The sequence below is a fragment of the Pseudochaenichthys georgianus genome, chromosome 23, assembly GCF_902827115.2.
Source record: "Pseudochaenichthys georgianus chromosome 23, fPseGeo1.2, whole genome shotgun sequence".
Classification (NCBI taxonomy): Eukaryota; Metazoa; Chordata; class Actinopteri; order Perciformes; family Channichthyidae; genus Pseudochaenichthys; species Pseudochaenichthys georgianus.
In genome coordinates, this window is record NC_047525.1 from 13,360,218 (window position 1) to 13,373,122 (window position 12,905).

Genomic DNA, 12,905 nt, shown 5'->3' on the forward strand with positions numbered 1-12,905 from the left:
GTTAGTAGGCACCTGTCGTATAATCAGTAAATTCAATGTATGTCAGAGGATAGGCAGCATCTGCTCGCATGGTGAATAGATACATATTTATATTATAAATTATTATCTCAACAGAGAATGTCACAGATAGCTTGTGACGCAAGACACATTTAATCTGAACAAAACATATGTTGGTCACTGTGTTAAAGCAACATGTCAGCATTACTCCAGATTATCTGAACACTCAGAGAACATGATGTGTTGCTCTCTCTTATGCTGATTGAGATGGAAATGTTGAATTAAAATCAGTTCCCTGCTGACAAATGGTAAAATCATCTAGTAATAGTGGCATAATATACAGAAATGACTACCCTTGGTAATTTCTGTCTTAATTCAAGGGCAATATTGGCTTCATTTCACAAAATGAGTATTCAAATATATTTGTATGTTTGTAAATGTTCTATTAAAGTTAACCTTTTGCTTTAATTGGACTATTACACACCCGCAAAAACATTCTGGCTAACCTTTAGCACCTTTAATTAATTCTTAGTACTGCCAGTTTCTTATACATTTAGAAGTATGTTAGGTGTCAGAAAAATAAAGGTTTCCTTTTCAAATAAAAAATATACAGCTGCTTGGTTTGTTATAATAGGTGGTGACATTTTGTCGGAAAACTGTAAGACAATTGTTTAGGACTTCTGTTTGCATTTACAGATTCAAGGAGATCAATTATGTGCATTAATAACTAGTTATAGTATACATTATTATTATTTAAATTGAAGGACTGGCATTGAGGATAAATCTTTCAGACTTGGAAAATCCCATTCAGACGGTCATATTTGGTAAACGTATTAGATGCTATCCCGCAACTTGCATAGTAATTATAGTTCTAATTTACAGTGTAAGGTCGTAAACAAACATCCACCATTTTTGCTGAATGTGAAGTGTGTTCTGTTTTCTCTGGAGCTGCTAAGACAAGATATAGGTTATGTATAGCTTCGGTATTATATCTCATCGTCACCAAAAATGTGCTCTGGATGAGTCACACCGAAACTATCTTTAAGCCAAGCAGGCGGACTCCATTTCAACTGTGCATGCTGAGGTGAGTTACATATTTTGAAGCGTAGCATCAGCCGTAGCATTTCAGATACAGCCCCCGCCCCCACATAAAGTAACTCATACTGAGATTTAAATTGCTAACTTTAGCCTTAGTGGGAAAAAAATGCTGTTCAAAATACGTGAAATGTAAAAGTTGCATTGTAATGTCATCAAAGCCAAATGAAGGATGCTTTCAGGTCATCACTTGCACTAGGTGTGGGATTTCTGGTATGACGGACATTTTTAGACAAAAGCAGCACACCCTCTAAAGTGGATACACCCAGCACCTTTTAAGCATGTTTGGTTTTATCTGGCTACAGAAACACTATTTGATTATGCATTACATAACACATGGTGTACATTGTAATCTATACATTTAAAAAAAGTGTGTTGATCTCAATTAAGTAGACCAACATCAACAAAACAACATGATTCCAGTGAGTGGCTGTTCTTTCTGGAAAATATATAAAAGTAAATTGCATTTAAGCTGCCTGTTTTCTCTATAATCACATTGTGTTCACCAGAGCACAGTCTGGTTCAGACTTTCAGACAGCACGCGTTAGAAGAGACGGTCCCTGACAGAGTCTCTGCTTTATTAAACCACAAAGCCTTTGCTTTTACTTTCTGACACTTAAATCCTCTGGATCTTTAAGGCTAATTGAAATGAACAAAGGTGATAATTTATTTAACCCTGAGGGAAATAGTGTTGCCGTAGTTACAGTATAAAGAAAAGCCTGCAAATATTAGGAGTACTATAAATGAGTGCAGCATATTAAAATAAAAATAGATTTAGCTCTTAACATATACAAAGTAGTATAAGCAAATAAACTATGTTGTTAAATCCTTCAAAAAAACATTTCTTAGAAAGAAAACAATTAAGGCAGGTGGATGTCAACTATTTAAATATGTAATATTTTCACCCAATGCAGTTTACACATGTATGTATGCCTGTCATTTTATGAGTACTCTACACCAGTCTACCTCAGAATTATATGTGTATTCTGTTTCATATGTTGTACTTATATATCATTTCTTTACTTAATTGTACACATTTTGTAGCATCATTGTTGCAAGGAGCCTTAGAAAAAGGCTGACGGCAGCTTTCATGTAATTGTTGTGCATACTGTGTATATTAAATACTTGAACTGTATATTCAGCACTCAACACATAGTGAAAGCAGGAGGAAGTTCAGTCGTCTTTTTTCCCATTATCCTGTTGTTGTAAGAGGAGAAAATGTTGCACTGTTTGTCAAGTCAAATGTCATGGAAACTCCTCCTGATCAAAGTGTGGAGTGAATAACTGCCCTACCAGCCAACATGGGCATCTGTAGAGCCATAACGTCTCCGTTGAAGTATATGTGGTTGATAGCCAATCTCCAAAAGGCCATCTCCATCTGTCGACCTGTTGCTCTCACATGCTCTGTGTTGCTCTGTAACTCAGCCTTGGATTTCTACAATCGTCGCTCTCTTCTGTCCAAATGCAATCAACCACCTGCAGTGGCTTCACTGAAATCACAAAAGTGATTCACAATCCAATGTTCCAATTGGAGAAGGTAACCCTGAGCGTGGCTGATGATGGCACTAAGTTAAAACAGTGATTTTCCACAGACCTGAGAGCCCTTTCTGGGTCATTCTGGGCATTTGACCGCCGCCATCAGAGGTGCAGACATTGGCCATCTTTTGATAAACTGCACATTTCTCAGAGTGCATAATGGTGGCTAAACTGAGATATGTCTGACGGCTCAGTGAATAAGACAGGATTTGTTTTTAGACTACATATTCTGAGAGATATATGTGCTATCAAAACCCTTTTGTCTGAGGGAACTCCATCCAGCCGATGCGATTGATATTAAGGGGATAGTAAAGGTTGTCTTCCCTGTGTTTTACTTTCCACACAACTGGTCATTACTTGATGTTCTGCTCTGATGAACATGCGCATAGAAATGCTTGATTCTGCTGTTAAAGTATTCCTGACCAGAATTTCAACAAAGGACCATTTCATGGGCTGGCAAGCAGTAAGGAGACAGAGAAATATATAAAAAACTCAAATAGGAAAAGGCATATAGACCGAGGCCCTCTATATGACCTTGACACGCCTGTAATAATGTTATCTCATGTCTTTGATGTTCATGGTTTCAATCCAACACCTCAGCAGGAGGATCATCCAGGAGTCAGCTCCAGCTGCCGGGTCAAAGAGAAGAACTGACAATGCAATGCTGCTTTTGAAGAAAGCAACAAAAAAACACGAGATTTGGTTCTTGCTAGTTATAGCCCTCAATTCACCATCTCTGTGTCCAAGCTGCAAAACAACAACGCTTGGAGCCAATCAACAGCCGTGTCCATTCAGGGCGTTCGTTCCGATCCGAGCTCCAGCTGTGTCCGAGTGCTTAACCAGGCAGAGAGGGTTCCTCATTACAGCGCTCAGACTCCTTTCATCTCGCCTCTTCTCAGCCTTCTACTCTTCTTCACATCTCCTCCCCCTCTTCTTCTGTACATCCCTCCTCTTTACATCCGTTATGTTTCCAAGTCTCCTCTTCTCATCCTTCTTCTCTACTTCACATCTCCTCCCCCTCTTTTTCTGTATCCCTCCTCTACATCTCTCCTCTTGAAATCCTTCCTCTCGTTTCACCCCTCTCTCTCTTTACTGTACGTCTCTCTTCTTCTTTCTACATCTTTCCTATTTACATATCTCCTCTCATTTCTACATCTCTTTTCCCTTCCTCTCCTCTCTTTTATTTCCTCTATACTTCTATATCCTCTCCTCTTGATCTCTCCCCCCTCTGCTTTTATCTTTTAAGATCCCTCTCCTCTCCTCCGAGCTATATCTCTTCCTTTACATCGCTCATACTTGCATCTCCTCTTCTCATCTTTACATCCTTCCTCTCCTCTTTACGTCTCCCCTCTCTTCTCTCCTGACTTCCTCCTCCTTCTCTCCTTTCTTTCTCGTTACCTGTCCTCATTTCTCCATTTCCCTTCCTCTCTAATTTCCATTTTGTTTTATTATATACCTGTCTTTCTACCTTTTTTTCAATTGTTACCATTTGTTTTGACTGTCTTTTCTTTCATATCCCCCTCATCATCTACCGTTTTCTTTTCATTCACTTTTATTATTTACCTTTCCTTATTGATAACCTCTCCTTCTTTTCAGTATCTTTCTTGCAACCAGTAGAAATCCCATTGATAGCATGTATTCTCTACACCAACCCAAACGCTGAGCCTCAGATAAGAGTAATCCAAAAAGTAGTCCCTCCTCTCTGCAGGAACTCTTCCCATTGAGCTCCTCCAGATCAGATCAAGGAGCTAAAGCATTTTTTATTGTAAAGTCCTCGACATTGGCCACTTCCTCTGGCCTCTCCGAGTGTTTGTGTCCTATCTCCACATGGGGAATGCACTGGCTGAATCACACATTTATTAACAGTAATTATCCTCTTCTGCAAATTAGAAAAGAACAGCTTGTCAAAAGGGGTTACTCACAGTCAGGGCTTACATGCATAAGCTAACGTGTGAGTCAGCAGGAGTGGAATATATTATTTGAATGAAACGGCTTATCAAGTGTGGTGGAAATGTTTTTATTCAACAGAAGGGGGAAATAATGTCAAGATCCGACCGTTTGGAGAGGAAGGGAAGGAAGAGTTTCTTCCTCTGTGTTCTCATGAGACCAGAGAGAAGAACAGATTGAATCTGATAGACACACCGAACACAATGTAATTTCATTTCAACAGTCGGCGTCTGTTTTCTGCTGGGCCCAGACTGCTCTGAGGTCAGCTTGAGAGCAAATCATGGTTAACATTGAGCTGCTAGCAGGTTGGCATTCAGTGTCCACGCATGTGTACCGGTTCAGAGGTGAAATTGGCCATCAAGTGTCTACTCTTTGAGGTGGATACGACATTTGAAGAAATAGTGCATGAAGTACAGATAGAAGTAAAATGGAGGCAATTAAGGTACTTTAAAACTCTCAGCGCCTGATTGCTGTTATGTACATCATAATTCGTGAAGATCTGAACTCATGATAAGTTGGAGGTTTAGTGTGTCTGGCACTTTCTAAAGATGTAATCAAGTTTATAAATTTGATCAGTATCAAAGCAATCCCGTGATAGTTGTCTGTTCATCCTTTAGCACATTGGTAACATGAACTGTAAGTAGCCAACTCTGTATACTTTCTTTATTAAAAAAACTGTTAACTTTAATAGCCTAAACATGTATAGACCACAGCACTTAATCCATAATTTATGTTAGCTATCCCAAAAGTATCATGGCGACTGTCATTTCAAAACGTTGAGGCTGATGATCAAAAAACAAGAATTGTTCATTGTCAGACGAATTGTTATTAGGGCAATTTCTAACTTTCCTCATGACACATCAACACCAAAGTTATCAGACTGAGAATATGTGAATTGGCATCAGTCATACAGCATGCTGTTGGATTTCCTAATATGAATGCTAATGAAGACAGCAGGCAGCGGCGTCCCATAATGAGTGCATCTATTATACATGATGCAACCTGCTGTCTATGCTTCATCTGACACTGAATTGTTTAATTGTTGAAGCAGCTGAGGTGAAACTGGCATTGCAGAGGTGTAACCTGTCTGTTAATGTTCAGAGCATGTGGAGTGATTTTTTAGGACAATCATTGCTCCGAAAGTAAGTTGTGTCGTCAAATTGGTAGAGAGCTTTCACCATCATGTATCACCCTTAAAGTCTTAAAGGAATGACTTTGATACTGAGGCTACAAGTCTCTGCTCTCCATTTTATCATTTTGTTTGTGAAGCTCAGGGTAGATCAAAATCTGTTACCAGTTTGCCAAAAGGTTACTTATTTCCCATGAACCAAATAAAGACTGTTGATCTTCTGTATTCAAGTCACTGCTAAGGAATTCCAGAACCAATAATGCTTCACATGTGTATTCTTCATCCTCGAGTGAAAATAGTCCCCAACAAATGCACCAATCATTTGTGTATCTTCTACTTATTTAGTTTGAAATCTCTCGGAGAAGGAGGAGGAGGAGGAGTAATGGAAACTGCTTTGATCTAGATCTTATTGTTTTTTAGCTGATATTCATAACATTAACTTTGAGGTTGCTGCTTGTCGAAAAGGAAAGTGTGCAAAAAACTGTTTGAACTGCTCTCCGTTTGACACACTGTTTCCCTGTACCTTTATATTTACAGTCTATATGTTGCTGATGTGAGTCCTGTTGTGACTCTGAACAATAACCAGTCCAAAGCAGTTGGACAGAAAGACAACTGTCATTGTATCAGGCCATCATCCTCTTCCTCCCCCTCCTCCTCTTTCTCTCTTTCTCTGTATTTATCTCTCTGTGAGTGAGATTGTGGGCTAATTGCCATGTGGACTAATTATTTGGCTGCAATAGGCTTTCATCCAGTCAGATGAGTTTTCTGAAGCCATCCGTCTCCTTCTGACAGAGACTCCAGCTGCTCACTTCCTGTTGCATGTGGCTCCAGCAGCTTCACATCTGCTGCACCTCACTTCCTCTTCACTTCTCACATCAGTTTCTGTCTCTTTACTCAATCCGAAAAACCCTGCACAAAATGTCTCTTTCATCCAGTCAACAATAAGTCATTAGTGTGGAAAACGGATGTATGCAACAATAGTGATGCTATGTTTTTGTATTCGATCCCATTAGAGTGGGCATGTGTTGCATTGCTGAAGGATCAGTTCATTTATCCATGATGAATATGTGTATCAACTAAAGGCCTATAAAAGCCTCTATTATGTTGCTTTGTATATGCTGGTGTGTATGTCTAAATAAAAGCCTTACTGATTCATTGATTAGTCAGCCATCATTCTTCCACCCCCAGCTTTATATTTTGAATGCTCACCTGCATGTAAATTACCTTCATTTTCCAGTTCAGATATTTCTACCAGATGTACATTTATTGGATTTTGCTTTCAAATTAAAACGCCAACACTACTTGGTTTAATGCGTCAGAGCTGTCCATAGCAAACAAATGAACAAAAACATTTTCGTTGTTCAGTATGTTGCGTTCTCTCCTGTTGACGGGGTTGTTTTGTCGTTTGGTATTTTTAGCCTCCCTTCTTAATACTGTGCTGTGGCAGCAGCTGAGGGAGTGTTGCCGCCCCTCCACAGCTCCAGATGACACGCAGAGACGAGTTCACACTCACGCCTCTCCAGCCCACCTAATTGTCTCGGGGCTAATAATAAAGCATCTGAAACCGATGTGATGTGGCTTGTTTGGAAGAGAACAGGAAGAGGACAACTCCTGAGAGCCCGGCGATTATACAAAGGGACATTGTCGTGTTTGCTCTTCACTCTGAAGTACTACTTTGCCCTTTGGGGGAAATTGTACACAGTTGATTTTTAGAAAGAAAATCAGGATATGTATGAATATAAAAACCTGTCTCCAGATGAGAATGTGGACTACTTGACTTTTTGAAAGGACAGGACATCCTAAAGGTCACAACTTAGGGTTTGGCAGAAGCACAACTCCTCTCCCTTCTCATTTATCTATATTTAAGAAATGTCTTACAATTTGTTTTGCCTATGGATAAAATGACTAGATACTTAATGCGCACAGCTCACTTTTTTCCATCCATCCTTTCCCTCTGTGTCATCTAAGCCCAGTTCTGTAGCTTTTGATCATCCTCACAGTACCTAGGGACTCCGATCTCTCGATTAGACAGGCCTTCACTCACACACACACACACACACACACACACACACACACACACACACACACACACACACACACACACACACACAGGTTTCAGACTCACTCATCTGTAGGAGAGGGACATGAGCAAATGGATAGCTAAGCTGCAGGGAGAAAAAAGAGAGATGTGTGCAGCACAATAGAAGCACTTTTTGGATTTTAAAGGACAGTATACCGTTGAGGTATATTGTTGAAATGTTCTCCAACCAAACATTTCACCAGTTTTAAACCATATGGGTTGGCAAATAGACAAATGTATTGTTTTAAGTGATTTCTAGTTTGAAGATTTTTTTTTTTAAGTGGGGACACTCTTCAGTTCACAAATGATCTAATATTTTATCATGAACAAATACTTCAGCATTTTATACAAATATACGTATTCGCTTTACTGCATACTCCCATCTGTAAGGTAATATTAACCGCTGCAGGTTAGCTTAGCATAAAGACTGGAAACCAGGGGGAATGGCTAGCTCACTAACAAACATAATATATTTTTGTTTGTTTGAGCCTAATAATCACAGTTCAGTATATAAGAAAATTGCATTGGTGTATTTGTAATGTAAACATAGAGAAAAGATGTAAAAAAATAACAAAATAAAACAGAAGATTACAATACAGATGTAAAAACACTGTAAAATATGTCCAATATATCTTAGGTTAAAAAAGTATGTGTTTTAGTTTTTTTAAACCAACATTAGGTTCAACCCTTCTACAAGACCAGCCTTCAGAATCTTACATACTTTTTACTAAAGAGTTAGACGGCATATGCTTTACAAAAGGTTTTTTCTAGCCTGATACAATCTGAAAAAATATGAATGCTGCTGAGAGTGAGAGGACCTCGGGCCATAGAGCAGCAAAACAAATGCACTCTTACGTAACAGGCTCTGCTGCTGAATTGCACTCTGGACGGGCAGGCCAGCAGAACTGAAGAGGAAGAGAAATTAAGCTACAGCCAAAAATATCTGGGGCATAAAAGCATAAAAACCTTTATGACTCAGAAGACCCATATTTAAAGGAATGGCTTGACATTTTGGGAGTGAGACTCGAAGCTGGGGACGTATAGGGAAGCAACTAAATAACATTTTCTTCCTTGTTTTTTGATGTATGCTTGCTTAGCCTATAGATGTCAGAAAAATAGAGAAAAACTACCAATGATGACCTCCCAAAGCTGTAAGGGACATTTTCAAATCGCTGATTTGTGTCTTTATCTTCAAGTTAAAAGGAATGAAAACAAAGACAAGCGGCTAATCTGCACTTTTGAGAGACTAGAACTAGCTAATGTTTTATATTCTGCCTGAATAATGACTTAATTGATCATCCAAATTGTTGTCAATTGAACCTTTAGTGGAGTTGGTTTCAACATAGCTACAAAATAAGTACATTCTGCCTTTTGAAATTGACACTTTTATAGAAATGAACCATATTGATTTCCAAGAGAAGGGGGAAATGATCAGTCATTGTCAAAGAGCACTGCCTGACATTTCTCGTCTGGCCTTTTGTTCAACAAGGCTTCGAATCAAAAAGAAAATAGTCATTCTTCAGCCGTTACTAAAAGGCTAGGACACAGTATAACTGGAAGATGTAAGTCAGGCTTCCTGCAGACAAACTAATGGATGGACAGCTTTATCCAGATCATCTCATCTTATTTCAGAGAGGAGTCCTCAGAAACACACCATGCTTCTTTTCCATGTAATGTGTATTCACAGCCTGAGTGATTCTGCATGGTTCCTGCAGAGTAGAGACACTGCTGGCTATTTCCATTCCTCCTCTCAAGTTCCCAACATGGAACATCATTACTTTTATAGATATCATTCAAATCATGCTCTGCTCCCCCATGGCTATGTCTCGCCACAGATTAAGTTTTAGATAACTGCTGAGATGACTCATCTAAGAGGAAAAGATAATAGTTTAAAGGGGCTGTTCAGGCCCCGCAGGGTGAATCACTGGCAGCCAATGGGTGATTTGAACTCCTTCAAACGAATATTCTGGGGAACATTATCTTGACTTACATTATCTTTTCATTGTATCCTTAATAGTGTATAGATGTGCACTTTTCATTAAGTACGGAGCCCCAAAAGATGACATGATTCACCTTCTATCCTAACCATTTGAGTTTAGGCTGTAAGAATACTAACACATTATTATAATCACTAAACAGAAAGTCCATAGGCTGCTGGGAATGCCATTCATTTTGCAGTATTGTTGTTGTTAACCATGGGATACATTGAAATGTTGACCTGACGGCGTTATATGAAGATAGTAGGGGATCACAATAGGTATCACAAGTCATTCTTAGAGGGGCATGAATCCAATCCGGACATTATTTATAGAGATGTTTCATTCAAAACCACTGAAAGTCAACAAATTCACTAAGATTCTAAGACTAAGACCATTTTATGCCATTGCAATAGGATTAAACTAAAACATGTGTTCAGTCTGGAACAATTCCACAATCTATTAATTCCACTTTCACATAATGTTATCACAGGAACACTAGAGGGTATAGAGAAGACATACAGTATCTATCCATGCATGACAAAAAGAAGAGGAGGCGGTTATAATGATTTCTCTAGCAGTACGTGCTGGTATTAAAAGCTGGCAGACATAGATGTATCTTAGTGTTATATCAGAGCACTGCCTCAGAAGGATGTGTGTGTTGAGCTTCTTGGAGAGCTCTGGGGAATCTGGGAAGCTGCCATCAAACCAAAACTGTGTCACAGGAGGAGGAGGTGGGTAATACATTGTTAAGATTATTACAGGGAGTTCCTCCAGAGCATATAACAGCTTGCTGTATAGCTTCTGGAGGAGGAGGAAGTGAAGAGGGGGAAGATGTCTTTCATCCTATATGTCAACCTTTAAAATATGCGTGTGTTGCTGGATATATATAACGACCTTTCCCTCTGTACTCTACTTGAAATGGACGTTTTGCAAAACTCTAAATCTTTCATGGTTTCATGAGCTTTTCTTGGAGTAGTCCCTTTTCAAGGATACACTTAACAACATACAGAAGATATAGAAGTGCATTAGTGTGGGACATGGTGGTTATACTTAATCTATATAAGGAGTCGACGTTTAAACAACGTAAACAGCCAATAAGCAGCTGTCCCCTCTGTAGTGCTGAAACAATTAGACACCAAAACCAATACTAATCAGTTGCATTTTCTTCAAGGTGAAGGTTTTCTACATCTGACCAAAAAAGACATTTGGACCTCTGACTTATAGCATTGCACATGTTGTACTCTTGTACTCTTTATTCTGACAGTTTAAACTTAATCATAATCCTTTTGTTGGAGCTCTTTGCCAAATATAGTGCTGTTTTCAACACATGCATTTTGTAATGCGATTTGTTTTGGTTGACCTTTGTGTAGTTTTTGTACGCAAACGAAATATCTCTCATGCAAAGGTCTGGTGATATCATGGCAAGTTCATAAGTGACTTGAGTCGCACTCAAGTCCAAGTCATGTTCCTCGAGTCCTCATCTCTGGCCAGAGTCCTTTCAGGACTACAAGTTTGAAAATAAATGTTATAAAGAAGTGCGTTGAACAAACATCGGTATCCAGGCTTAAGACTACATTAGCCATTATTAACACTGCACACCCAAACCACAGTGTCTGGTTGCATTGTGGGTAAGGAAGGCGTCAGGTTTTAACAAGGTCAAATAATGTGTGAAAAAGCGTGGTGAAGTGAAAACATGTTCTTGTAGTCAGACCCCTACAAGTTAGTATCGATTAGCAGGTCACATGACTTCACATCTCCAATAGTAAGCTTAAAGCGCCTGATGTTTGGCGTGATGACGTTTAGCATTCTCATTTAGCCACTTGTTAGCAACCGCCCATTTTTTAAGACATTTAAAAGCTAGGTTTTTATGACATATTTTATGTCGTGGAAAAACACATGAAAATCCCTTCAGCTTTTATTAACCACATATCTTATTTCAGGCATCTAACCACAAACTATCCAAAACATTGATTCAAGACAACGGAACAGGAAGTGCTCAAATACTAACTAATTTCCAGGTTTAGAAATCCTTGCACCAATCTATATAGAAGGTAATATATCTGATTCTGCTGCATCATCATAACCAACTTTCCATCGTTAGTCCAACATGTGTCACTGCAGTACTCTTTCAAACATGACATGCTGCTGGATACTCAACCCTTAACATCTGCTAAGCAACAACAGCCTCTCCAGTCAAATCATGACCTGATTGTCCACTCACCAAGTCCTTGGTTGTGCCGAGTCTCTTCAGCCCGTCCAGGGGCAGGAGGTCAGCCGAGTCCTTGTGTGAGAACTGGGTGGCCTGCTTCAGACGCCTCTGCTGGTGCAGGATGGCTTTATCCCGGATGGCAAGCTCACCTTTCTTCGCCTCACTCATGTTCTTGGTCTGTAAAGCAGTCTTTTGTGGAGACTATAACCTCAGCCGCAGCAGCAGCAGCAGAGAGAGGTTTCTGCAGACAGAAAGAGACCGAGTGTTCGTATGCAGAGAGGCTGAGAATCCCCAGAAGGCAGCTTTTTTAGGATTGCTTTCGGTCCTTTTTAAGCACCAGAATAAACCTTCCGCTCTGTTCTGCCCTTTCTGAAATGCCCTTCCCTCTGGGCTCTGTCTTTCTTTCTCTGTGTTTGTAGTCCTGGCATGTATTTGTCTCTGCCGCTTTAGGAGCTATTGTCCTGTCCTCTGATGAAGACATGCATCTTCCTCCTCACACTGTCAAGATCTGCCTCAGTGTAGCAGAGGCTGTGTGGAAGGTGTGAGTGAGAGTGTGTTATTCCCCCTCCCCTCAGTGCCGTCTGTCCTTGGATCTCTCTCTCTCTGTCTCTCTCTATCTCTCTTTCTCTCTCTCTCTGTCTCTTTCTCTCTCTCTCGTCCCTCTCTGATCCCACCTCTTTCCGTCACACACTCAACAGACGCTCACCTCCTAAATACAGAGCACATTTCCTCATTTGACTCAACTGAAAAAACCCAAAGGAAAAACACTGTATACTGTACATCAAATAACATTACTAAATGCACTTAAAATGTGGGCTGTAACTGGCAATTACTCTCACTGTCACTGACTTTCTAGATGAATTGCTTGATCTTTAATATCAGGAATTAGTTAAAAAGGTCCATCCCAGTTTTCAAAAGTCCAAGGTTAGATTT

General features: G+C 39.7%; 1 protein-coding gene across 1 annotated transcript in view; it reads right to left on the bottom strand.

Annotated features, from left to right (window-relative positions):
- nrip2 (nuclear receptor interacting protein 2) overlaps positions 1 to 12,575 on the bottom strand; it is a 33,531-nt gene extending 20,956 nt beyond the window's left edge. The window contains exon 1 of the mRNA XM_034075129.1: positions 11,985 to 12,575. Within this exon, the coding sequence (XP_033931020.1) occupies positions 11,985 to 12,140 (156 nt within the window). The 5' untranslated portion in view covers positions 12,141 to 12,575. The remainder of the gene's footprint in view (positions 1 to 11,984) is intronic.
- Positions 12,576 to 12,905: the final 330 nt, after the last annotated feature.